Source organism: Giraffa tippelskirchi, chromosome 8 (genome assembly GCF_054371585.1).
Source record: "Giraffa tippelskirchi isolate mGirTip1 chromosome 8, T2T-mGirTip1v1.2.pri, whole genome shotgun sequence".
Classification (NCBI taxonomy): domain Eukaryota; kingdom Metazoa; phylum Chordata; class Mammalia; order Artiodactyla; family Giraffidae; genus Giraffa; species Giraffa tippelskirchi.
The window spans coordinates 137,002,838-137,027,043 of record NC_137282.1 but is presented as its reverse complement, the minus strand read 5'-3'; the positions used below and the strand labels follow the sequence as shown (position 1 = coordinate 137,027,043).

The following is a 24,206-nucleotide window of genomic DNA, read 5'->3' as shown; positions in this document are numbered from 1 at the left end:
GGAGAGAGTGAGTCATCTGCCCAGGCCCAAGCAGCTGGTAAATGACAGAACCTGAGTGTGAGATTAGCTCCTGCTAAATGAACACCTGTACCCCGTACTTCTACCCGATGCTGTTTCTCTGATGCTCTAATCTTTGTTTGGGAGAAAATGCATAATTCACTGTGCCCCCAAACCGCCTATCAACCTAATTTTGTCATAACCTGGGAAAAGAAGCAGATTTGTGAACTTTTCCTTTGCTCAAACCAAGCGTTCAAATATCCAGAGTCTACAGCAGATCACTGCCTCAGGCAAGGAAAGAATTCAGTTCTGGAAGACTTGGTAGAAACACCATATTTCTCCTCTCATTTGGGGCACAGAGGCACTTATGCAAATCAGCTTCCCCGGATCGGTCTTGACACTCTGCATTTTCTCAAAGTACCCCACCAAAGTAAACCCTACTGGTGTCATAGATCCCCATCTAAAAATTATTATTCTTAATAAAAAATAATATGAACCATTTATATGAACTTCCCTGGTGGTACAGTGGTTAAGAATCCGCCTGCCAATTCAGGGGACATGGGTTCAGTCTCTGGTCCAGGAAGACCCCATATGCCACAAGGCAACTAAGCCCATGTGCCACTGCTGAGCGCATGAGCCCTAGAGCCCAGGCTCCTCAACAGGAGAGTAGCCCCCATACGCCGCAATTAGAGAAAACCCGCGTCCCGCAAGGAAGACCCAGCGCAGCCAAAAATAAATGAATAAAATCTTTAAAAACATTCATAATGTAGATAGAGGTCAAGATTTTGCCAAAACCCCCAAATTCTTTGAGAACTGAAAGCACAGCCTCCCTCTCTTTTGTGTCTCCCAAAACTTTCAGGTCAGAGTAGATGACAGGCCCTTTAATAAAAGCTTCCAGAATTCAAAGCTGAATGAGAGAATGCAGTATTTGCCTATACAGATTTGGTCAATGTTAAAACCAAATTAAAAGAAAAGCAATAATAATGCACATGTACAGACTGAAGGACTTTTACTCTCAAATATGTTTCATGTAATGTATATAATGCATGCTTGTCTATTCTAGAGGCTGTAATACATGTGAGGGTTAATATATATATATAATTATATATAAATATGTAGTTTATTTTATGATCAATCTGGGAAGACCCTTACATGCAATTACTCTAGCATGGTTCAGAAAAGCAAGTTCAAAGTAATTGAGAAAAATATTAGCAATGCTTGTCTTGATTTAAATCTCTTGGACAAAATTGTGTTCGGAATATACTCCACACAATTTCATAACCCAATGAACATGTATGTTAAAAGTTGTGCAACCTTTTGAAAAATCACTCAAGGTCACAGTGGGGACCCTTGGTTTTACTTTGTGGTGGAGGTTAACTGTTTGAACTTGGACATGCCGTCCAATATGTTTCCTTGTCAAATACCCTCTGGTTGTTGTATTTCTTGATGTTTGCCCCTTTTTTTCACAAGAGGAATGCATACTGGTGAACTCTTTGGCCTTCTGAGTAATAGATCTGGCTCACTGTCTACAAAACTAGTTACTGAATCAAAGGCTGATGCTATCTTCCCTAACATTTTTTCTATAATGACATACAGGCGCTCCTCATTTTATCGTACTTTGCTTTACTGCACTTCAAAGACATTGCATTTTTACAAACTGAACGTTTGTGTCAACTCCACATTGAGCAAATCTAGGGGCACTATTTGTCCATTTTTCACTTTGTGTCTCTGTGTCACATTTTTCTAGCTCTCACAATATTTCAAACTTTTTCATTATTATTGTATCTGTTGTAGTTATCTGTGATCACTACTGAACTCACTGAGGGCTTAGATGATGGTTAGCACTTTGTTTTAGCAATAAAGTATTTTTTAATTAAAGTATATACACTGTTGTTTTAGACACAATGCTACTGCACACTAAATAGACTATAGTATAGTGTACATAACTTTTAGATGTGCTGGGAAATTACAAAAGTCGTGTGACCTGCCTTATTGAACTATTCCATTGATGGCAGTGTCTTGAACCCAGTCCACAGTATCTCTGAGGTCTACCTGTATAAAACGTCCTCTGCCATTTGGACAGTCTTTAAGATATTTTGTTATGCAGACATCAGTGACCCCTTCAGTATCCTATCCTCAAGCTCCTCCTCTTCCCAACTCAATTTGCTAATATATCTCTGAAGCTGCTTTAAGCATAAAGACAAATTAAATCTGCCTATTGTAAAGAAATTGCACCAATATATGAGATATGAAAACATACAATGAAATCATTCTATGCCATTCTTAACTGCATCTCTTTACCTGCAGACCTCACAAAATATTTGTCAAAGGAAAAAGAGAGTGAATGAAAGAAAGAACAAAGGTGACAAAGAACAAATGAATAAAAGGAACAACACAGCTATGTTCACTACATTTGTTTCTTAAAGATTATAACTAGTAATACTCTGTATCACCCACTGTATTAGTATGCAGAACTTAATAGGAGAAAAATTCCATGTGAGTAAAATTATCATCAGTGGGAATTATTTTGGTCCTCAAATTCTGAGATAGAAGTGTTTTCCATTTAGGGATTGAAGGCAAAATTGATTTCCCTAGAGGACTACTTTGGGGCATCACTAACCATTAGAGTGTGATCCTCTCTCAGCAGGAGAAAAGATAGGCTGCAAGAATCAAGAGCATCTCCCAGTCAAAGTGTCACAGTCCAACACACAGTCTCTATAATCACCCACCTACATGAGCCCCAGAAACAGCCTCCCTGGCCCTACATTAATAATAATAATGTTAATATAATGAAATTAAGTATGCCATAATAAATAAAATTTTTAAACATTGTTCTTAATATCTCAGACTTAACACTTTGCGTGACAATAGGCTTTAAAATAGAATTTTTAAAAAAAAAAAACCCAGGGAGGCTCATCCTAGTAATATTCCTTAAAGTAGTAACTTATCATCTAGTTTCCATTTGGCCATTGGATTTCTCAGCAAGTCCTAGCAAGGAAAAAAAAGGAAAAGTGTACAGAATATAAAAATATAATATCAAGGGAAAAGTGGTCACAATCAAACATTAAGAGCAGTGAAGAGGCAAGTAAGTGAATCATCGGGTCCATGAGTAATGCTGTGTCCATCTTCATACCTCTTGATGGATTTCCAGCACAGCAGAAGTCTTCCTGACTGTGGTTACAGCGTGCAGCCTGGACATAGGAGAAGAAAAATGCAATTTAATATATATAACACACACATATTTGTATATATACACACAGTTATATACACATAAATAGGTATGTAGAGCATGTCAAACTTGAGTACCATGAAGATTATTTGCATAAAACTTGAATTTCAAAGAGATGGAAAATAATAACTCAATTTAGAATATTCAAAGTCAAGAAATTCCTTGAGCAGAGCTTTCCAAAAGCAAGCCACTTGCTTAGAGCACATTTCCTGTGCCCTAGTGAGTTTCCTGTCCTCTGGGACAAAATTCACTGCACACAACCTACCACTCAGTAGGGCCCAGTGACTCACCCAGCTAAGGTGGTCAGTGGAGGCTTGATTACAAGCAATGCCAGAGTTTGTGGCTTAATAAAATATCCCTAAAATATTAGGGATGTGGAATGCCTTGGTCCTTCACTATGCACCCCCAGTCTTCTGAACATGTCTATTCCATCTACAATTGGCCTTGAATCTGAAGTCTGGGCCACCTGTTACTGCTGATTAGTGGACTCACTGGTCCTTAGGTGGGGTGGAAGGCCTACAACTTCATGAGCTGCTGTGTCAATGTCTTCCTTCCCCAGATGTGGTTCACTGGCTTTCAGTCATGGGGGTGTGTGTGTATCATCTGGGGGAGATAACCAACCTAACAACAGACACTTGGACCCCAATCCAGAGCAATTAAATCCAAATTTCTGCAGATGGGTCCAGGAAGAAGTATTTTTGCAAATTTCCCTGGGTGTCTCAAATACACAGCAGAGATACAGAACCCCCGCTTACAAAATATGGGAGACTATTATGGATAATACAGTGTAGTGAATAATGACACTTCAAAAGGGACTCTTGGCACATTTTTTCCTTCAGTTCATCAGCTGCTACTGAAATCTCAGAAGACCTCAATTCAGAGGGGAGAGAAATGAGTTAACTTTTAATGAACCATTGCAATTACTCAAAATGTATTTCCACAATCTCATATTTAACACATTAGCTCTTTTATTTGAATTCAAAATATTTCCCAAGAGGGTCTCCAATTAGGAGTAAATACATTTTAGAGCTCAGAGAAGGAAAGACCAAGGATAAAATAATTCAGTTGAGTTGTTCTGGTAGCACGTGAACCACTCTGGACTGGTTTCCCATCACACCTTACTCTATAGTCCTCCACATTACCTATTTTCTCAGCTTCTTAATAAAAACAAAGACAAATAAGATTCCTTTTGTTTGTCTTCTTTGGAAAGCTAAAAAATTCTGCTGGCCACTTTTCCATCTTCTACCTCTCCCCCAAAATAGATCTTTCTAAAATCCAAAACTCATCACACGTCTTCAGTATTTCTTCCCTGAAGATGCTTCAACCTCTAGAATCCAAGGCCCCACCCTGTTTCATCATCACTAACTGAGTTTTCCACCAAAAGCTGAAACTCTGGAGTAAGGAAAGGGTCTTTGCCTTCCTCTCTATTTCATATAAAGGGCTAACGGGAGCAGGTGAACTGAGTTCTCTCTTGCCTGGCTGAATTTTCCAAAGGTTTGTGGCCCTACATCACTTTCTTCCACATAAATTTTTTTCTCCTTTTATTGTGGGTTGTTGAATATTTATGTGCTACTCACAATTGTGAGCAAATATACAGAACACAGAGTCAGTCTGAAGCAAAATTATGATTCACGTGAAATTTACCTTAAAGCCATGCCTGTCAAATTCCCATCTCCTTCTGATGAAAAAGTGCCTCACTAATTTCTCCCACAACTGCTCTATTAAACTATTCCCTCCACCTGCATTCATAATAGTATTAATAGCTGATGAGGGCAAAGTGTCATTACATCCAAAGTAGATGCATTTTGGCATTTGAATTTAGGCTTCCCTGGTAGCTCAACTGGTAAAGAATCCGCCTGCAATGCAGGAGACCCCAATTCGATTCCTGAGTAGGGACGATCCCCTGGAGAAGGGATAGGCTACCCACTCCAGTATTCTTCAGCTTCCCTGGTGGCTCAGCTGGTAAAGAATCTGCCTGCAATGCGGGAGATCTGGGTTGGGAAGATCCCCTGGAGAAGAGAGAGGCTATCCACTCCAGTATTCTGGCCCAGAGAATTCCATGGACTGCACAGTCCATGGGGTTGCAAAGAGCCTGACACAACTGAGCGACTTTCACTTCACTTCATTCAGTTCAACAGAGATGGTAATAACCACGAGCAACGTGGGAAAAAAGAACACTAACAACACCTAACTCTTTTTACATGGGCATTTTCTGTAATTACCACAACTTGAAAGATGAAATCCTAGGTCATTCCAATCCTAGACTCTGAGTAGTTCATTTTCCCAAAGATATAGTTGTTGTTTGGGATTTCCCAGGCAAGAATCCTGGAGTGAGTTCCCATCTCCTTTTCCAGGGGATCTTTTTGACCCCGGGATTGAACCTGCATTGCAGGCAGATTCTTTACCACTGAGCCAAAAAGGAAGCCCTATAGATAGCAAAAATCCTTCTTAAATAGTGGTCTCCTACCTCCAGGTTGTGTATTCCTCCCCCTAGACCACAGCAGCATTGACAACACTACCTTTTGTCTTGTGCCTTTTAAATCTATTTATTTGATGTTGTACCTATGTGCTAAGGAAACTCAGGGTCAAAAGATTTGTCCCTTGCTTGAGCACAGCGAAAGATCAGGGTCAAAACCCACATCTTCTCATTGGTTCCACCTTTTTCTGCTGCTCCATACTTACTCAAGGAGAATAAAAACTATCTAGACCTCAAGCAAGTAAGAATTAAGGGGCCTTCTCAACACTCCTCACCTCAGATCTGGAATTTGGTGCCTGTTCCACATTCAACAAAGACTGTCCCTGATTGAATATAGAAGATGACCAACTCACTGCTGACTCACTCTGAGCCTTTCCAGTCTTTAGGAAAAATGATGTTGGATCCCCAAACTCACTGGTCCATTGTGTAGCAGAAGATGTAAAAACAGGACATCAAAATCACAAAATGTAGGAGAAGTGAGTACAAAGATGTTGACTTTTTTCCTATTTTTTTTTATTATACTATGACTTAAGGATCTTTTCAGAAAGTGGGATAATTAAAAGCAACACGGTAGTCATAGCATAAAGTAGTATTAATTATAAGAGTTAACATTAAAAATGTAGATCTTTCAGAATGTGTTTGAACTTGAATGAATATCAGTTTAAAGCAAGTATCAGTAGATATAGATGTAACTATGTGTGTGTGTTAGTCACTCAGTAGACTCTTTGTGACCCCATAGACTGTAGCCCAACAGGCTCCTCTGTCCATGGGATTCTCCAGGCAAGAATACTGAAGTGGGTTGCCATTTGCTTCTCCAGGGGATCTTTTTGACCCAGAGATTGAACCTGCATCTCTTGCATCTCCTGCACTGCAGGCAGATTCTTTACCATCTGAGCCACCAGGCAAGCCTGGATATAACTACAGGTGTAGTTCAAGCAAGTAGCAACATGCTTGAGTTTTGAGCCCGATAGACCTTCACCTCCCTGGAACCTCTGTGTCCTCATCTGACAAAGAGAAGAAATCATATGGGTCTTTTGTGAAAAGAAAGAAATTGGCAGAGGTTAAAAATGTCATCTCCCCTTCCTTTGCCTGTCCAAATCGTACATCTTAGCTAACAGTAGAAATGTCCCAAACAAGACACTCCTTTCTGTTGTGAAAACTTAATTTGGGATCAATGCCATGTGGCACAACACTCTCGGAGTGAAGTGAATTTGGTTCCACATAAGGAAGAGTGATACAGGGTGGATGCTCAAATGGGCATAGCTCCATATCTTAGCTGCTCCATAATCAAAAACAGAATCACTGCTCTCACCCACTACTCCTGTTGTCTGACTCCTCCATATCTGATTACTTGATTTCAGGAATGTTGGTGAACAGAAAATAAAGTCCCCCTCACATTCATCCTAAATAATGAGCTCTAGCGCTAAGAAGGCAGCATGTCCTGATGGTTTGAACCCCACGGAATTCTGAAACAAAGAGGGTGTCATTCATTTCCAGCTTCTGAAATGTTACCTGAAGTCTTCCAAAGATTTCTTCTTGGTGGCTTTCAAACCACCAGTTTGGCAACAGGCAAATTTGTAATCGATGACCTGGTAAATGATGGGGTTGTACATTGCTGCTGATTTTGCCAGGAGGGTTGGCACCACAGAGAGTTGTATGGGGATGGAGTCTGGCCGTCCAAAAGCTGACCACACGGAGACCACCGCGTAAGGAATCCAGGCAATCAGGAAGCCAGCGCAGATCAACATCGCCACCTGGTGAGGGAAAGCGACAGAGAGCAAAATCGAGACACTTCGTGGAAATGATGGGTGGTAGGGAGGAGCAGGTAGCCTATTCACACCCAAGGAAGCCTGTCTATCATCTTTTCATTTATCTTGCCAGTGAGAATCATTTCATATGGATTTCTGAGATATTCAGCCAGAAAAAGTAATGACTATTCTTACCCTATTCACTGCATTCTCCACTGCAGAATTTGAACGTACCCAAACGACCCAACGTTTGACCCTGTAAAAGCTGTCAGAATGTGCCTACATGGAGCAGGAAAAGCATGCTAAAAAGACATCTGTGCACCTGAAATTTCCAGACTTCTCAACCCACGTTCACTTAAAAACTAGATGAAGAATATGTTCACCTTGATGAAATTTTAAATCACCCACATTTGCCTCAGGAAACTTAGAAACTCTGCCTTTGTTTGAAATTCTAATAGGAATCTTCTTCAGAGATTTCTATGAAATGTAATTTCCTTCGGCTCAAGTTTTTCTCAAGTCTGAGGCTCAGGTAGTAGAAATCCACTCGCTATAGAGGAAAAGAGAGTCAGTGAGTTCAAACCAAAGTGACACAGTTGTATGAAGTGAGACTTTTCCAGAAAGTACTTTTCTCTTTCACCAAGTTAGATTTACCTTTAGGAACCTCTTAACTTTTAGATCAAAGAATAGTTAGAGATAAGGTTTAACCCACCCTGATTAGTTCCTCACTACCTCCAATTCAGTCTCTTTAAGAATGTAGTCTGACCCTATAGGTTCTCCCACTTGAATCCAATAAATCTTTTTCAGCAAGTATTTTGTGTGAGATACTGTGTAGGTGCTGTGGGGACACCAGCACACTTTCACGCCTTTGCTCCATCCCTCTACAGCAGTCCCCAACCTTTTTGGCACCAGGGACCAGTTTCATTGAAGACAATTTTTCCACGGACCAGTGATGGGGGTAGTCTCGGGATGATTCAAGCACACTTACATTCACTGTGCACTTTATTTCTATTACTATTACAACAGCTCTACCTCAGATCATCAGACATTAGATCCCGGAAGCTGAAGACCCCTGCTCTAAAACACAAACAACAGCTCAACAAAGCTGAATATGATTTAAGTGCCAGCTTGGAGGAGGACAAAATTACATGCTACAGAGAAAAGTAAGAAACGATCTCATGAGGAGGGTGGCATACAACCTACACATTTGCAAATGGAAACAAAGGAACATGAGACCAGCAGAAGCCAAGGCAAAGATAGGTATGTGTGAGTTTTGTACAGGACCTAGTGAGCAATCTGCTTTGGTATATGAGAAAACAAGGGAGATGTGACTGGAAAGAAAGATAACATCCATGCCCTCAGGGGTCTGTATAACCTACTACTGAGCTTGCACTGAATTCCATGTGCCTGAAAACCCTAGTGGGATTTTGGGCAAGAGACACATAACAGGTGCGTTTAGGAAGATTAACCTGTAAAAGAAAATGCGGCTGGAAAACACAGGAAGCAGAAAGGTCATTGTTTATTCATTCAACCAACAAGCATGATTGAGCATCTCCTGCATGTTTTTGTTGAGGATAAAACAATGGACAAAGCAGATACAGAAATTCTCCTCGCCTAGAATTTTCATTCTGAGCAGGTTTGTTAAGGCAATGATCTAAACAAGAAACAAGAGAGGTCTTAATGAGAGTACTGAAACTTGAAAAGGAAGTCCAAGCCTTGGGTTTTATTTTAATCTGGAGCTATTTCAGGCCCTAGTTGAGAGGTGGCCTAACTTCAAAGCTTCCTTAAACTGTTATCTACTAGACTATTCTTTCTGTAAAATGAACAATGAAATATACTCAAACATGCCCTCTATGTGATGAAGATCTGGTGTTGTTCATTTGTATTTACTTTCCTCTTTCCCTTGTACCTTTGATTAGCACTGCCAACATCCCTTCTGCCTTGTATAGTCTTTTATGGAGTTGGTGTCATAGAAACCGCATGAGCCAGGTCTAACCAATGGACTGCAGGCCCCTGGCTACAGTCATAGGGACAAGATTGGACGTATGACTATAAACAGCATAATCAGATCCACCTTGGGATTTCATAAGGCAGTTTTAGGAAAAGTCAGCCTTCCTTTTATCTTTGAGTTCCCTACAGTCCTGGAAGGATGAGAGGATGAAGCTATTTGAGGTCAGGTACCACATCCTCTTTCAGCCCCCAACCCCTCATTTAAGAAGTAAAATAGGGACTTCCCTGGTGGTCCAGTGGTTAAGAATCTGCCTTCCAATGCAGGGGATATGGGTTCAATTCCTCATGAGGGAACTAAGATCCCACATGCCACAGGGCAACTAACCCTCATGCCACAACTAGAGAGACGCCTATGTGTGGCAACGAAGAGACTGCAAACCACAACCAGGACCTGATACAATTAAATAAATAAATATTTAAAAAAGAAGTAAAATAACAGTTCCCATCAATAAAGTCACAACAATCTGCTGTGGAGGATCAAAGATGAGGAATGAGATAGCAAATGTTTTCTTAGTAATAGTTAAAGCGGCAATATTTGTGCATGCTTTGTTTTTGAAATTCAACTAGAAAAGTTTTCCTTATAACAAAGTCATCTGTGTGCATGTGTATCTCAATATGCTTTTGCAGAGCTGAGCTATTGTATGCAAGAAATGGTCTGTATCCCTCAGTCTTCTCGACCTGTGGAACAGCCTGTCAGTAGGGTGCGCTTGCCCCGGGAACCCCAGGTTTGTCAGGTGTCTCAAGGAGGAAGCATGAGAAATCCACCAGAAAGTCTCAGGTTCTAAAGTTCTACCCAAAAACTTCAGGCTCATCTCTAAATATTAACAACAACAGAGAAAAACCACAACAATATCCATTTTGCCGTGACAATCTAAATCCCAAGCAGATGCATCAAATGAGACCAGACCTCGTGGACATCCTGAAGCCCCGAGTTAGGGTCCTGGACCAGAATTCTCACCTGTGCTCAGCAGTTATCAAGGAGGCCTTAAGCACTCATGCAGCTCTCCGGCTTGCTTGCTTTCCCGTGTTTCTGCAGAAGCTTACCCAGGAGAAATGGTATTTGGTTTGGTCTGTGTGACTTTTGTTTGTAAATGGACTGGATGCCTCAAAGCTCACAGTGAGGGTCTTTTTTTTTTTTTTCTCCTAAATCCCCAAACAAACAATAAAGATATAAATAAAGCTTGCTCTTGCAGATGTCTGGAAACTTAACATAGCTCCATCCTTTTTCCTTTGGTGAGTCATAAGATGGTTTCACAGCATCTCAAAAGCTGTTTTCTGTGTTGCTGCCAAAGTCATTGACAAAAAATAGATTAACGCTTAGTCCATAATATTTTCTACACTTAACATATTTCCCATTTTTATGGGCATGTGCAATGGGGAACAGTAAGGACTTAAGACATTTGCATGTTGTTACCCTTTTTAAAAGGAGAGAAGAGAATTAAAATATACCAAAGCTTTTAAATACATAGCAAATGAACCCATGTGGTTTTTCTGAGATTTGAATAAAGCGAAATACTTTAAATTGAATGACTAGAGATCAAGTTTTAAAGTAGAAAGAGGGGAAAAAACTTACATCTCAGAGTCCTGCATAATGTTACTTATGTTTTTGAAGTCAACATGCAGTTAACATGAGGCACAATCATGTTCTATAACCTTCTCCTGTCAAAATATACTCCACAAAACATCAAACATTGAAATATTAAATATTACAGTTATTTTAGGAGAGACTACAAAAATTTGCAAAACTTTCATGTGACACTCAGTTTTCCCAGAAATTTTTGTGTCTTTGTTGAATGTGTTACAATATTGCTTCTGTTTAATGTTTTGGCTTTCTGACTGTGTGGCATGTGGGATCTGAGCTCCCCAAACAGGGATCAAACCTGCACCCCATGAATTGAAAGGTGAAGTCTGAACCACTGGACTGCCAGGGGAGTCCCTCCCCAAAACTTTCTACTTAACTTGGAACACGTTTAATCTTCCCTTCAGTCTGTCCTTTACTTTCCACATTTCTAAGTGTGTCCTCATTTCTATTTTCCAAAATTTCTCTCCCAAATATCTTTAAACCAGTTCTGATATAAGCACCTGTACCATCAATCTCTTCTAAGTTGTTTATTTTTTAATTGCTTCATTTTTATCACTGTCTTTTGGTTCACTGAGAGAGGTGTAAAATTTCATATTCTTAAATTAGACCGTTTTTGTGGGAGGAAATTCACAGAATATGTGCTTAGCTTCTACAAAGAATCACACATCTGCAACCCAGTTGATTTTAAATATATCATGCTGCAGAGGACCAAGCAATACCGGTATGTTCCAGCTACAGTTCAAGCTGGTATTAAGTGTCACACAAGCAAAACTGTCCACAATGGATCAATTCCAGTGAATTAACCAATTAAAGCAAGAATAGAATAGGGATGAAAAAGCTTTATAAGGCTCTACCTCTAATCCCAGTATATCTGAGACATTACAGCAGAGGAGTTTTCCAAGAAGGAAAGTTCTCTGTCTCATCTGTGTGTGGAGGCAGCATGGAACAGTGGGGAAATCTGACATGGAGGTGGGCTTCCCAAGTGGCACAGGGGTAAAGAATCTGCCTGCCAATGTGAGACACACAGGAGACTCAGGTTCAAGCCTGGGGCTGGGAAGTCCCCTAGAGGAGGAAATGGCAACCCACTCCAGTATTTTTGCCTGGAAAATTCCGTGGACAGAGGAGACTAGAGGGGTACAGTGCATGGGGTTGCAAAGAATCAGACACGACTGAGTAACTGAGCGCTCACACACACACGCACACACACACACACACACACACACACACACACACTGACATGGAAGTGTCTGGGGTTTGGATTCCAGTCCCCATTCATCTCCACTGAGCACTGTGAGGGAATCCCTGACTCTCAAGCCCTGCCACATTAGTTCCTTCCACCAGGCTCCTTTGCCCAGATATAAATAAGATTTCAGCCAACATTTGAAGCTGCGTGCTACCTTGGCTAACAAAATAGATGAGGCGGTGACTTGATGTGGCAGTGAAGGCTTAAAGTCAGGGCCAAAGAGATGAGATAAATTCCCCAAGAACAAGGCTGAATCACACTCTGGAACCAGCTAGACTACCGATAACAAAGAAATTTCAGTGGCTGGGATGAGATCAGGTCCCAAGAAGAAAAATCACATCTGTGTGTTGAGAGACAGGGCAGGGAGATGGTGCCACCTGCTAACAGAAAGCCTACAGTTGGCAGGAGCACAGGCAGGATCAGATCTGGTTTTTCTCTCTTGGGTCTAGCCAGCAAGTATATGGACTTGTTCCCAACCAGAGGGGAAAATGATATTAAAAGATAGCGTTGCAGTGATAAATGCCAGTTGTGAGACTACAGTCCTCCACGTGTGGGCAGCCTGCCATTGAGAGATGGCACAGAGGGAGCTGGACAATGGTGACCCTCCTTCCTTGGCGCTCTGTTCCCTCATCTATACAAAAGCGGGGTAGTAATATTTCACTTTCACACCACCTTTAAGAAATTAACTAATTTGACCACTCCAAACACATCTAGTTTGAGTGTCCTCTTTCCTTCTATTTTATCAGCAGAATGATGACAAAGGCCAACTGTCTCAGGCCCACCTTCATACACTGATTAAAAAAAAAAAATTCTGAGAGCCCTGATACCTTTGGTATATGTTAGCCCTGGTCACAATACAACTAGAAAATATTAATTCATACTTTAAAAAAAAAGAAAGAGGAGGATTCTGCACTTCCCAATTGCAGTTTTCTCAAATCTTGAAATACCACTACTCCATAAACAAGCAAAAGTTGTGACCAGAAGCGGCGGATGTAAATTAGGTCATGTCACTCTGTGCATCTGTGTCTGGGGCTCTGAGTCTAAAACTGAACACAATATTCCCTGATGAGTCAGTGGCTAGCTTACAGAACAGAACATACAGATTTCTAAATACCTAGTTCAACCAAACAAGGGACACCTCACTATTCACTCTAGATAAACCGAGGCTTCCGGAGTGGGGTTACTGCTATTCAGAGGGCAACAAATGCACAGTCCAAAGGCCCAGAGACATTAGTAATAAAAGCTATTTCTGCAGACCTTTAAACCACCCAACCACGCTAGCCATTTCCATAGCAATCCTTTTTGTCTTAGCTGTCACTCAACAGAGTCCCCTAAAAGCCGCCTCTTAGAACCTCGTGGGATTTCAGGGACAAAGGAGCCCAGATCCACTAGAAGGAAACAGCTCCCTGGGCAGGTCAGGGAGGCCCAAGGACAGCCTGGAATTCCACGGAGCAGCAGCTCTGGGCTCCAGCCTCCACTGGGCCCCCATCACCTGTCTGCCTTCCTGTCTCCACAGGCATCGTTCCCTCAGTTCCCTCACCCCACCCCCAGAATCGCGCACCCAGAAGCTACCTTGCAACACCCCGCCCGCCCCCTCCACCCTGACCGATCCACACCCGGGGCCACCAAACACAGGGGTCCCAGCAGAAATTCTGTTTACCCGGACAATGTCACCTGACTCAGCCATGATCTGGTCACTGATACTGCGCGTCTGGTTATTGATACTATGCATCAGCTCTCAGGGTTCAGGCTGCACACGGCTACCACTCTGACATCTGGGGCCAGGAGCCTGCCTCATTTGGGAGGCCACGGCACAGTGGCAGGGAGAACACACAGGGACCTGAGGGTGGCACCAGGGTCCCCAGCTGGGCTGCATGGGCAGCATCGCCCACTTGCCCAGCACTGAGCTGAGCTCCCTGTACTACATAGTAGGCTCCCAAGAGCTGTCTATTTTACACGTGAGAGTGTGTATATGTCAATCCCAGTCTCCCAGTTCACCCCTCATTCCCTCCCCCAACCATGTCCACACGTCTATTCTCTTGAGGCATGATATTAAGTCCTGGGGACACAAAGTGAACGAAAAGACATGGTTGTTACCCCCATGGGCCTTACTGACTAGTGGCAAAGACAGACATTGACTAAATAGTCACAAAATAGGTATGCAATTGCAAATTAATTTTAAATTGCGGCAAATTCTAATAGGAAAATGCAAAAGCAACAATGAAACATTTATATAGGAGGACTTGAATTCAATTCTGAGACTGCTTCTATGGGAAATAACATTTAAGCTAAGAACAAGTAAAAAGAACCAGAGGAAAGGAATTAATTAATTAGTTTAAAAAAGAAATACAATTCAGCTTTCCCAACTGCCCAGAGTCCACATGGGGGTCCTCTGTCTCTGAACCCTCAATAATAAATAACATTCAATGAGCAATACTGAAGAGGAGTCTTTTGAAGGAAGCAGAGGTTTTTGAGTTTTAGAAAGACTTCAGGGACTTCCAAAGTGGTCCAGTGGTTAAGACTCCTTGCTCCCAAGGCAGGGGGCATGGGTTCAATCCTTGGTCAGGGAAATAAGATTCCACATGCCACCTGGCACAGCCAAAAAAATTTTGTCTTAAAAATGCTTCACAGTCAATGTGAAAAGAACAAAGCAAAACAAAATACCTCCTTGGGTATAAAAAGGACAGAGGCCCTCAAGCTAGGGTTCAAGAGAACAGTTAACACTGATCAAGGTAATTATGTTAACACAGTGTATTCGATTATTTGTCATCCCAGCAATCCTGATTAAGCATCTCACAGATGCCAGGCACTGGAGAACTAGAGCAAACAGCACTTGCCCTCATCCCACTACTGCCTTGTAAAAAAGAGCCACAAAGCCGTGTCATTCAAAAAAGTGAACGTGCGACTTCCCTCATGGTCCAGAGGTTAAGACTGAGCTTCCAATACAGGGGCCATGGTTTCAATCCATGGTAGGGAAAGTTCCACAGGCCACAAAGAGTCACCAAAACAAAACCAAACAAAAGTGGATGTGCCAAGTGCTCTGATGGCCCACAGCAGAGGGACTTCAACAAGCCAGGAGGGATCGGAAAGGTTTTCTGCTAGAAATAAGAGACATTAGAGATACCCAGGTGTCCACAGGATCTAGATATTAACTATAGGCCTGGGATATTGTGGACAATCTATGTGTATTGTGTACATGTTCAGTCACTTAATTGTGTCCAACTCTTTGTGACCCTATGGACTGTAGCCTGCCAGGCTCCTCTGTCCATGAGATTTTCCAGGCAAGAATACTGAACTGGGTTGCCATTTCCTCCTCCAGGGGATCTTCCCAACCCAGGGATCAAACCCACGTCTCCTGCATTGGCAGGAGGAATCTTTACCACTGAGCCACTGAGAAAGTCCTCAGCGTGTGTCAAGTGAAGAAATATGAGGTACCAATACACACAGCTTAGTAATATACAAAAAATTCATCAAAGCTTCTCTTATTTCCTTCCTGTTACCCTACCATCCCCTTTGTAAAAGCAGCAGCAAGAGTGTTTACTACAATGGCATGAAGGTTTTTACAAGCAGAAATGCCCAAATAAGTAAAACATTCATTTCTCAGCTTCCGAATTTCAAAATAGAAATCTGAAACTTACAAGAGAGGAAACAGTTGAGAGAAAAGGGTTTTGAGTGTGACAAAAATGACTTTGAGTATTTACAATCAGAGACGTGTAAGACTAGAAGCATTAAGTGTACTTACTTTGTGGACATGTTAAAGGGATGTACATGGATTTAGGAGCTAGTTTTCCAGGCCCACAATGGGTCAAGGGCCTGTAGCCCTTAGCAAGGGAGAACCTCAGAGGAGCTAGTAACTGACCTTGAGAAGCTGTCCTGAAAATACTCCACTGAACTAAGCACAGGGAGAAGCAATAGACTCAATACATTTGCAAGAGCAGAAAGCTCCCAAAATCCACCCAGTGGGTTGCCATGGAAAGATGGGGAAGTAGCTCGAATTTCTAATGAGCCCAAAGAGACCTTAACAGTTGCAAGAGACAGAATGCAAAGTGACCTATGACAATGGATGCCTGAGGCCAGAAGGAGCCAGGGTCAATAAATTGACAACAACCAAACCAAGAGCCCCACCCACGGGTCCCACAGAGTTACAGAGACCTCTCTGGAACTCACACCGAGTCTAGGAAGAGGAGGAAAACCTGATTCAACTGAATTTATCCTGATCCTGTAGTGTTGTTTGTTTTACACGGTCAAATGCAGGCATAAAAATGAGATTGCACTGCATCATAGGAATACAGAGAGGTTTTTTGTTTTGTTTTGTTGGTTTCTTTGTTTTTTGTTTTTTATTTGGCACACCTCTGCAATTTTGGTAATCTGTGAAATTTCACCCTGCTATAAGTCTGACAAAACCATTTTTTAATTAATCAGAAGGAAATTATAATGTGGAGAAAGTTTTATAGCTAGAACATCCGTATTTAAGCTGATGAGATCAGACTGGCAAAATGTAGGCCTAGATAATTACCCACCTAGAAATAATTAGAGGACATCAAAAATGAATGATTTTGATCCCATAATCCAGCGAAGTGGCCTTTAAGTAATAAGCTTTTAGACCAAGCCATTCTGGAGATCAGAAAGCGCCAAGTGAACAAGCAAACCCCTGATCCCAAGAGGTAGGTGAATGAGGACAAGGTTTCTAAAATTATGAAAAGGTCCAGTGAAGGTTTTTCTGCTTATTTTTACTCAGTATCAAAAAAAAAAAAAAAAAAAACAGGATAAAAACTAAATAGTATCTGAAACAGCTTAAATTTAGTAGAGAAGGTGCCGCAATAGAAAGGTATGTTTATTTATCAACATGGGTTGAATTGTGACAAATTTTTTGCACAAATGAGAATAATTATAGATGTATTTTAGGCTATATTGATACAGATTTTATATATACAAATGAACTATAGGTGTAATATATAATATTACATGTGTTAAATGTCAGTCATGTCCGACTCTTTGCAACCGCACGGATTGTAGCCTGCCAGACTCCTCTGTCCATGGAATTCTCTAGGAAAGACTACTGGAGGAGTGAGTTGCCATCCCCTTCTCCAGGGGATCTTCTCGATCCAGGGATTTAAACCCAGGTCTCCCACATTGCAGGCAGATTCTTTACCATCTGAGCCACCACGGAAGCCCAAAATATAATATAGATATCATATATAATATAGTATCATTTAGAATACATGTTAGAAGCTACATATTAAATAAAATCATACACATACATGCCTACAGTTTTCATTTAACATCACTTTGGTTAATCCGGTCTCAGTGAGCCTGACTATTTGGTCTACATAGCACAGGTTAAGGAGAATGATAACAATCTGTCAAGTTTGGGGCTGACATATGTACACCACTATATTTAAAACAGATAACCAACAAGGACCTACTGTATAGAACAGGGGACTCTGCTCAAAAGTCTGTAATAACTTAAACAGGAAAAAAAATTGAAAAAGAATAGATACATATATATGTATAACTGAATCATTTTGCTGTACACCTGAAACTAACACAACACTGTTAATCAATTATACCCCAATATAAAATTTAAAAAATTATATTAAAATAAATACAAAAAACAATGCATTAAACAGTGTACAGTGTGCTTGCATGTGTATGCATAACGAGCTTCAAAAATTCTAACGAGCTGCCTACCCTCAAAAGTACACAAAGAACCAGATTCTAGAATGTTGGTAAAAGCTGGCTGTTAGTGGGTTAAGCTGAGGAATTCAACTAACAGGAGAGAGGCTGATGAGTAATAGACTCAGAGAAACAGGGGAAGGACCTCATGGGTAGGTGGATCCAGACTCACTGCTCAAGACCAGCCAAGTGTCTCAAAGCCAGTAACCCTGGGGGATGGAAAGAGGAGAGGATGTCATATGACATCTCAGTAGCTTCATGACATGCCACACTACAGGGCTGCAAGGTTAACTGAGATCAGATACCCATGTGACAGACATTATCTTGTTCCCTGGGCATACCTCCACTAACTACTGAAAACAAACACTGTATCTCTTTTGTATTCACCCAGTTTCTAGAACAATGTATGCGTGCTAAGTCGTTTTGGTCATGTCCGACGCTTTGCAACCCTATGAACTGTAGCCTGCCAGGCTCCTCTGTCCATGGGATTCTCCAGGCAAGAATACTGGAGTGGGTTGCCATGCCCTCCTTCAGGGGATCTTCCCAACCCAGGGATCAAACCTCTGTCTCTTATGTTTCCTGCATTGGCAGGCAGGTTCTTTACTACTACTACTCGCACCACCTGGGAAGCCCTCCTAGAACAATACTTGGTACCAAGTGAGATTTGGATGAAGTGAAATCCACATTTAACTTGGGTTAATTTATTGGCATTAATTTTTTTTTTTTTTTTTTTTTGCATCACGGACAGAAGCTAAAGGAAAAAAGGGGAATGAGGAGCTTAATTCACGATCCTGCATTTATGGAAATATTTTTCTTACTTAACACCTGATTATAAGCTAGAAGTAGATCATGATTCCTGATGCTGCATTTTTGTCCAGCATCTATCTTTAGGTTATTTTTGGCTCTATTTTAAGGTTATCAGTATAGATTTAGAATGATGAAAACTTCTCTCAGACTTCCTCCTACTCAAATGTGGAGTTTAGGGAGTAGAGATCAACTGGAACCATCAAGAATCTCTAGTTCATGAGAATTCGCTGGTGGTCCAGTGGTTAAGACTTAGCCCTGTCATTGTCATGGCCCAGGTTCGATCCCTGGTTGGGGAACTAAGATCCCACAAGCCATGTAATGAGGCCAAGAAAAAAGAAAAACTCTAGCTCACACTGTACAACAAATAGGTCCTTGCACAACATTAAGAACTCTGAAATGGGGGAAGAAAACTATTACTCAGACAAAAGTTTTGACTTAGTAGGAAGCTACCTATGGTCTGGAGGGAACTGTGTTACTCTTGATTCCTGAGGCCAGCAGTCTCCAGGGTCGATTGTGAGGACACTTGAAGATGGTTATCAATCAACGTGATGGATTGGGATACCAGAACAATTATAACTTCTATGATTTTTTTTTTGACCCCCACCATGATGAATGTGGGATCTTAGTTCCCCGACCAGGGATTGAACCCACAGTTCCCATACTTGAACCTTTGGAGTCTTAACAACTGAACCCATAGGGAAGTCTTTACATAAATTTTTATCTTTCAAATATAAGATAGAAACTAGAATGTGCCAATATTAAAAACACAGCTTGGTGAAAAGACAACCCTCAGAATGGGAAAAAATAGTAGCAAATGAAACAACTGACAAAGGATTAATTTCCAAAATATGCAAGCAGCTCATACAACTCCCTGGTTGCTCAGACAGTAAAGCATCTGCCTGCAATGCGGGAGACCTGGGTTCAGTACCTGAGTCAGGAAGATCTCCTGAAGAAGGAAATGGCAACCCGATCCAGTACTCTTGCCTGGAAAATTCCATGGATGGAGGAGCCTGGTGGGCTACAGTCCATGGGGTCGCAAAGAGCTGGACACAACTGAGCAACTTCACTTTCTTTTCACTTTCGTACAACTCAATACCAGAAAAAGAAACAACCCAATCAAAAAGTGGAGAAAAGACCTAAACAGACATTTCTCCAAAGAAGACATACAGATGGCTAACAAACACATAAAAAGATGCTCAACATCACTCATTGTTAGTGAAACGCGAATCAAAACTACAACGGGATATCACCTCACACCAGTCAGAATGGCCATCATCAAAAAATCTACAAACAATAAATGCTGGAGAGGGTGTGGAGAAAAGGGAACGCTCTTGCACTGTTGGTGGCAATGTAAATTGATACAGCCACTATGGAAGACGGTATGGAGATTCCTTAAAAAACTAGGAATAAAACCACCATATGACCCAGAAATCCCACTCCTAGGCATAAACCCTGAGGAAACCAAAATTGAAAAAGACACATGTATCCCACTCTGCACTGTGGTACTATTTACGATAGTTAGAACATGGAAGCAACCTAGATGTCCATCAACAGATGAATGGATAAAGAAGTTGTGTATATATACACAATGGAATATTACTCAGCCATAAAAAGGAATGCATTTGAGTCAGTTCTGATGAAGTGAATGAACCCAGAACCTATTATACAGAGTGAAGTGAGTCAGAAAGAGAAAGATAAATATCGTATTCTAATGCATATATCTAGAAGAATGGTACTGAAGAACTTATTTACAGGGCAGCAATGGAGAAACAGACATAGAGAATAGACTTATGGACATGGGGAGAGGGGAGGAGAGGGTGAGATGTATGGAGAGAGTAACATGGAAACTTACATTACCATATGTAAAATAGATAGCTAATGGGAATTTGCCGTATGGCTCAGGAAACTCAAACAGGGGCTCTGTATCAACCTAGAGGGGTGGAATGGGGAGGGAGATGGGAAGGAGGTTCAAAAGGGAGGGGATATATGTATACCTGTGGCTGATTCATGTTGAGGTTTGACAGAAAACAACAAAATTCTGTGAGGCAATTATCCTTCAATAAAAAATAAATTAAAAAAAAAAGAAACAGAAAAAAAACCAGCTTGATGATACGACATGGCATTTATATTGAGACTGCTGAAAAATATTTTTTCAATATAAAGGTGAGATGTGATGAAAGCGTACAAACCACTGCATTAGGCTTTACTTAAATTCCTATAGGTTAGAAAAGAAAAGAGGAGCTACTGTTTCGTTGGGCTTCCTTGGTGGCTTAATGCGTCTGCCAATGTAGGAAACGCAGGAGACAAGGATTCAATTCCTGGGTTGGGAAGATCCCCTGGAGAAGGACATGGCAACCCACTCCAGTATTCTTGCCTGCAAAAGCCCATGGACAGAGGAACCTGGCAGGCTATAGTCCATGAGATCACAAAAGAGTTGGACACAACTTAGCAACTACACCAACCAACCAATGCTTTCTTTACCATCATCTACACAGCAGATGACAGGATAATATGCTTATTTCATTGAATTCCCACCACAACCCAGAGAGACAGATGTTACTATTCCTGTTACACAGGATTCAAAGTATCTACCTCTGGGTCACAAGCCTTGCAAAAAATCCAAACCCTTGTCTGTTTTCAAATTATCTGCTCTTTTACAGAGTACCAAAATATCTGATGGCTCAGACAGTAAAAAGTCTGCGGGAAATGCAGGAGACCCGGATTAGATCCCTGGGTGGGGAAGATCCTCTGGAGAAGGGAATGGCTACTCATTCTTGCCTGGGAAATTCCGTGGACAGAGGAGCCTGGTGGGCTACATCCATGGGGTTGCAAAGAGTTAGGCATGACTGAGCAACGCTAATATTTGAAGGACTGCCAACTCTGAGACTAACATTTGCCAAGGGACTCAATGCTGCAGAAACTCCTCTTGTGTGAAGAACCCATAGGAAAGCAGACACAGTAAGCTCTCACTCTATAAATAAGGAATGTCCATAATCATACCCATCAAAGTCCATGTGTGTGTGCATGCTCAGTCACTTCAGTCATGTCCGACTCTTTATGACCCTATGGACTATAGCCCGCCAGGCTCCTCTGTCCATGGGATTCTCCAGGCAAGAATACTGGAGTGGGTTGCCATGCCCTCCTCCAGACCAAAGTCCATACGAAACATTAAATACTGTGAGGCATTTTATGAGTCATAAAAGTTATCATTCTTATTGGTGAAACAATGTTTAAAAATCAATAATATCCTATTCAATAGAGGAAATAAGCCCCCAGCAGATCCACTGTATAAATTTGGTAGATAGTAAAAGTGTGTGTGTGTGTAAATGAGACTGAGATAGAGTCAGAGGAATACTACAAAGGTTTAAATAAATAAAAACCAAGTTCAGAAAGACATAAACGGAGGGCATTTGAAGTTCTCCCAGTCTTCAACATTCCCTAGCTTCTTCACCCTGTGAAGTTTTAATTGATTGCAGAACATGTCTATAAATTATGACTGCAGTTACCTTGGTCAATTTCACTTCCAGCACATGGCTGCTATGGATCCGACTGTCAAAATGAGCTACTTCTTTGGACGAGGACTTAACCTTGGCAATGATCTTCACGTAGGAGAACACGATCACAGCCGTTGGGAGCAAGAGGCAGAAGAAGAGGATGTTCAGGATGAAAATCTGGCCCCCTACTGAGGCCTGGGCCAGCCACCAGTCCAGGGTGCAGGAAGTTCCGAAGGGTTCCGGCGCGTAGTCCCCCAGACCTACCAAGGGCATGGTGGTCCAGAAGGCAGCATAGGCCCAGATGACTGCCAGGCAGACGTAGGCGTGCTTTCTTTTCAGCCAAACCCCTGGAGGTGGAAGAAGAGCATTATCAGGATGTAATCTGCCCTCCACCCAGACACCTCCCCTCGACAGGTCAAATTCCACATCCAAAGAGATGATCCATTGGATTCTGGGAGACGTGGTCAGTAACCAAAGCCGGAGGGAGAGCTGGGTGGAGGGAAGGAGAGTTCCAGAGCTTGGGCTCTTTTTCCAAGAGAATAAAACCGGAAGTGATTTCACAGGGAAGGTTTTCTCTAGGCGTCTGGGAGCCTTGGGAGGGGGAACGTGACAAAAGCTGGGGAGAGGTGGCGGTAAAAAGATGAGAGGATGCTGAAGACGGTGGAAGATCTTGGGAAAATATCCAGAATGACCTTGGAGATCCTATCCAGGATAAGAGGCTAACTGGTAGAATATACAAATGGAACCCCAAAAGAGCATGTGTTAAGGGTTCATCAGAGGTAGAGTCCTTTGGGGGAGAAATGAGAAGACACTGCTTGTGTCTTTAAAATATCCTTCTTCCAAAAAGCTTGTGTGCCTCTCACCTAAGACCTCGAGGAGTAGGGGTGGATGCCGGGGTCATGACTGCGTGGGGTGATGTTATAAGGGTCAGGTGAGAGCAGATTTTGACTCTTCCAATGTTATTAACACAGCAGTCACACTCACGGCCAAAGGTGGAGAAGTGGGGAACCTAGGTAGAACATACCATGCTCTGCAAAAGTAATTCTGTGAAAATATTTTCAGAAAAACAAGGAAAAAAAAAAAAAAACCTCCGTGTTTCAGCACTGGTTTCCATTAGCCAAAAGAGAATTCCAAGAGGCAGAAACAGTGCAGTCAGTTAAGGAAAGCTGTAAAGCACTAGTGATCATTTTACAAAGTTCAATACCACCATCAAAGACAGGTCGCCTGCTCTAGGGCTTCAGCTTCTACAGGAAGTTACCTCCGCCCCATTTATTGCCTGGAACCCAAAGATCCAGAGAGGTGACTCCTACCTGCCTTGGGTTTTGGTAGCAGAAAAGAAATAATGAATCATATTTAATAAAAGCCAAATGATTTCTTCAGCACAGACTCTGCTTAGCGTCACGTGAGGTCTGGGAAAATCAGAAGGGCCTAATTCTTCTCATTCTAGTATTTGACCCGCTTCACATAACCTTTCCAGACATCAGTGTTCTTAGCAGTAAAATGGAGGAAATAAAAATCTACTGCTTACAGATTTTGAGAAGGGTGAAATGAACCATGCCAGGTCTCCTTTCCAAACTATGAAGGACGACATTAACATGAATATTCACTCCTGTGTTTGTCTCATTTGGCACTAACAAGAAACCTAACAGATGGTTTCCTTCATCTCTATTTTTTTTTTCAAATGACATCATCATAAAACCCAAATCTCATGGACCCACCAGATAGGAGTAACAATCAGGTAGCCACGATATCTGTCAGCTCTTGGTTATCCATTATAACGCAGAAAACATTGGCACGGATAATTATATAAATTTACAGGAACGTGCATAAGCATATGTGGAAGCATTTACGGTGAGGGTTGCTTGGTGAGGTGCTTTATACTTACATTCGGTTATGGTGAAAGGCTGTCAAGTACAGGAGGGAGTAGATTAGTAGATTGTTTCTGTG

The 24,206-nt window shown here is 41.6% G+C and overlaps 1 protein-coding gene across 1 annotated transcript in view; it reads right to left on the bottom strand.

Moving 5' to 3' along the window:
• Window positions 1-3,015: 3,015 nt before the first annotated feature.
• The window catches only part of OPN5 (opsin 5), a 31,430-nt gene continuing 10,239 nt past the window's right edge, over window positions 3,016-24,206 (bottom strand). The window contains exons 4-6 of the mRNA XM_081517719.1: window positions 22,272-22,606; window positions 7,215-7,456; window positions 3,016-3,188 (exon numbers count right to left, since the gene is read on the bottom strand). Coding sequence (XP_081373845.1) covers window positions 3,125-3,188; window positions 7,215-7,456; window positions 22,272-22,606 — 641 coding nt within the window. The 3' untranslated portion in view covers window positions 3,016-3,124. The remainder of the gene's footprint in view (window positions 3,189-7,214; window positions 7,457-22,271; window positions 22,607-24,206) is intronic.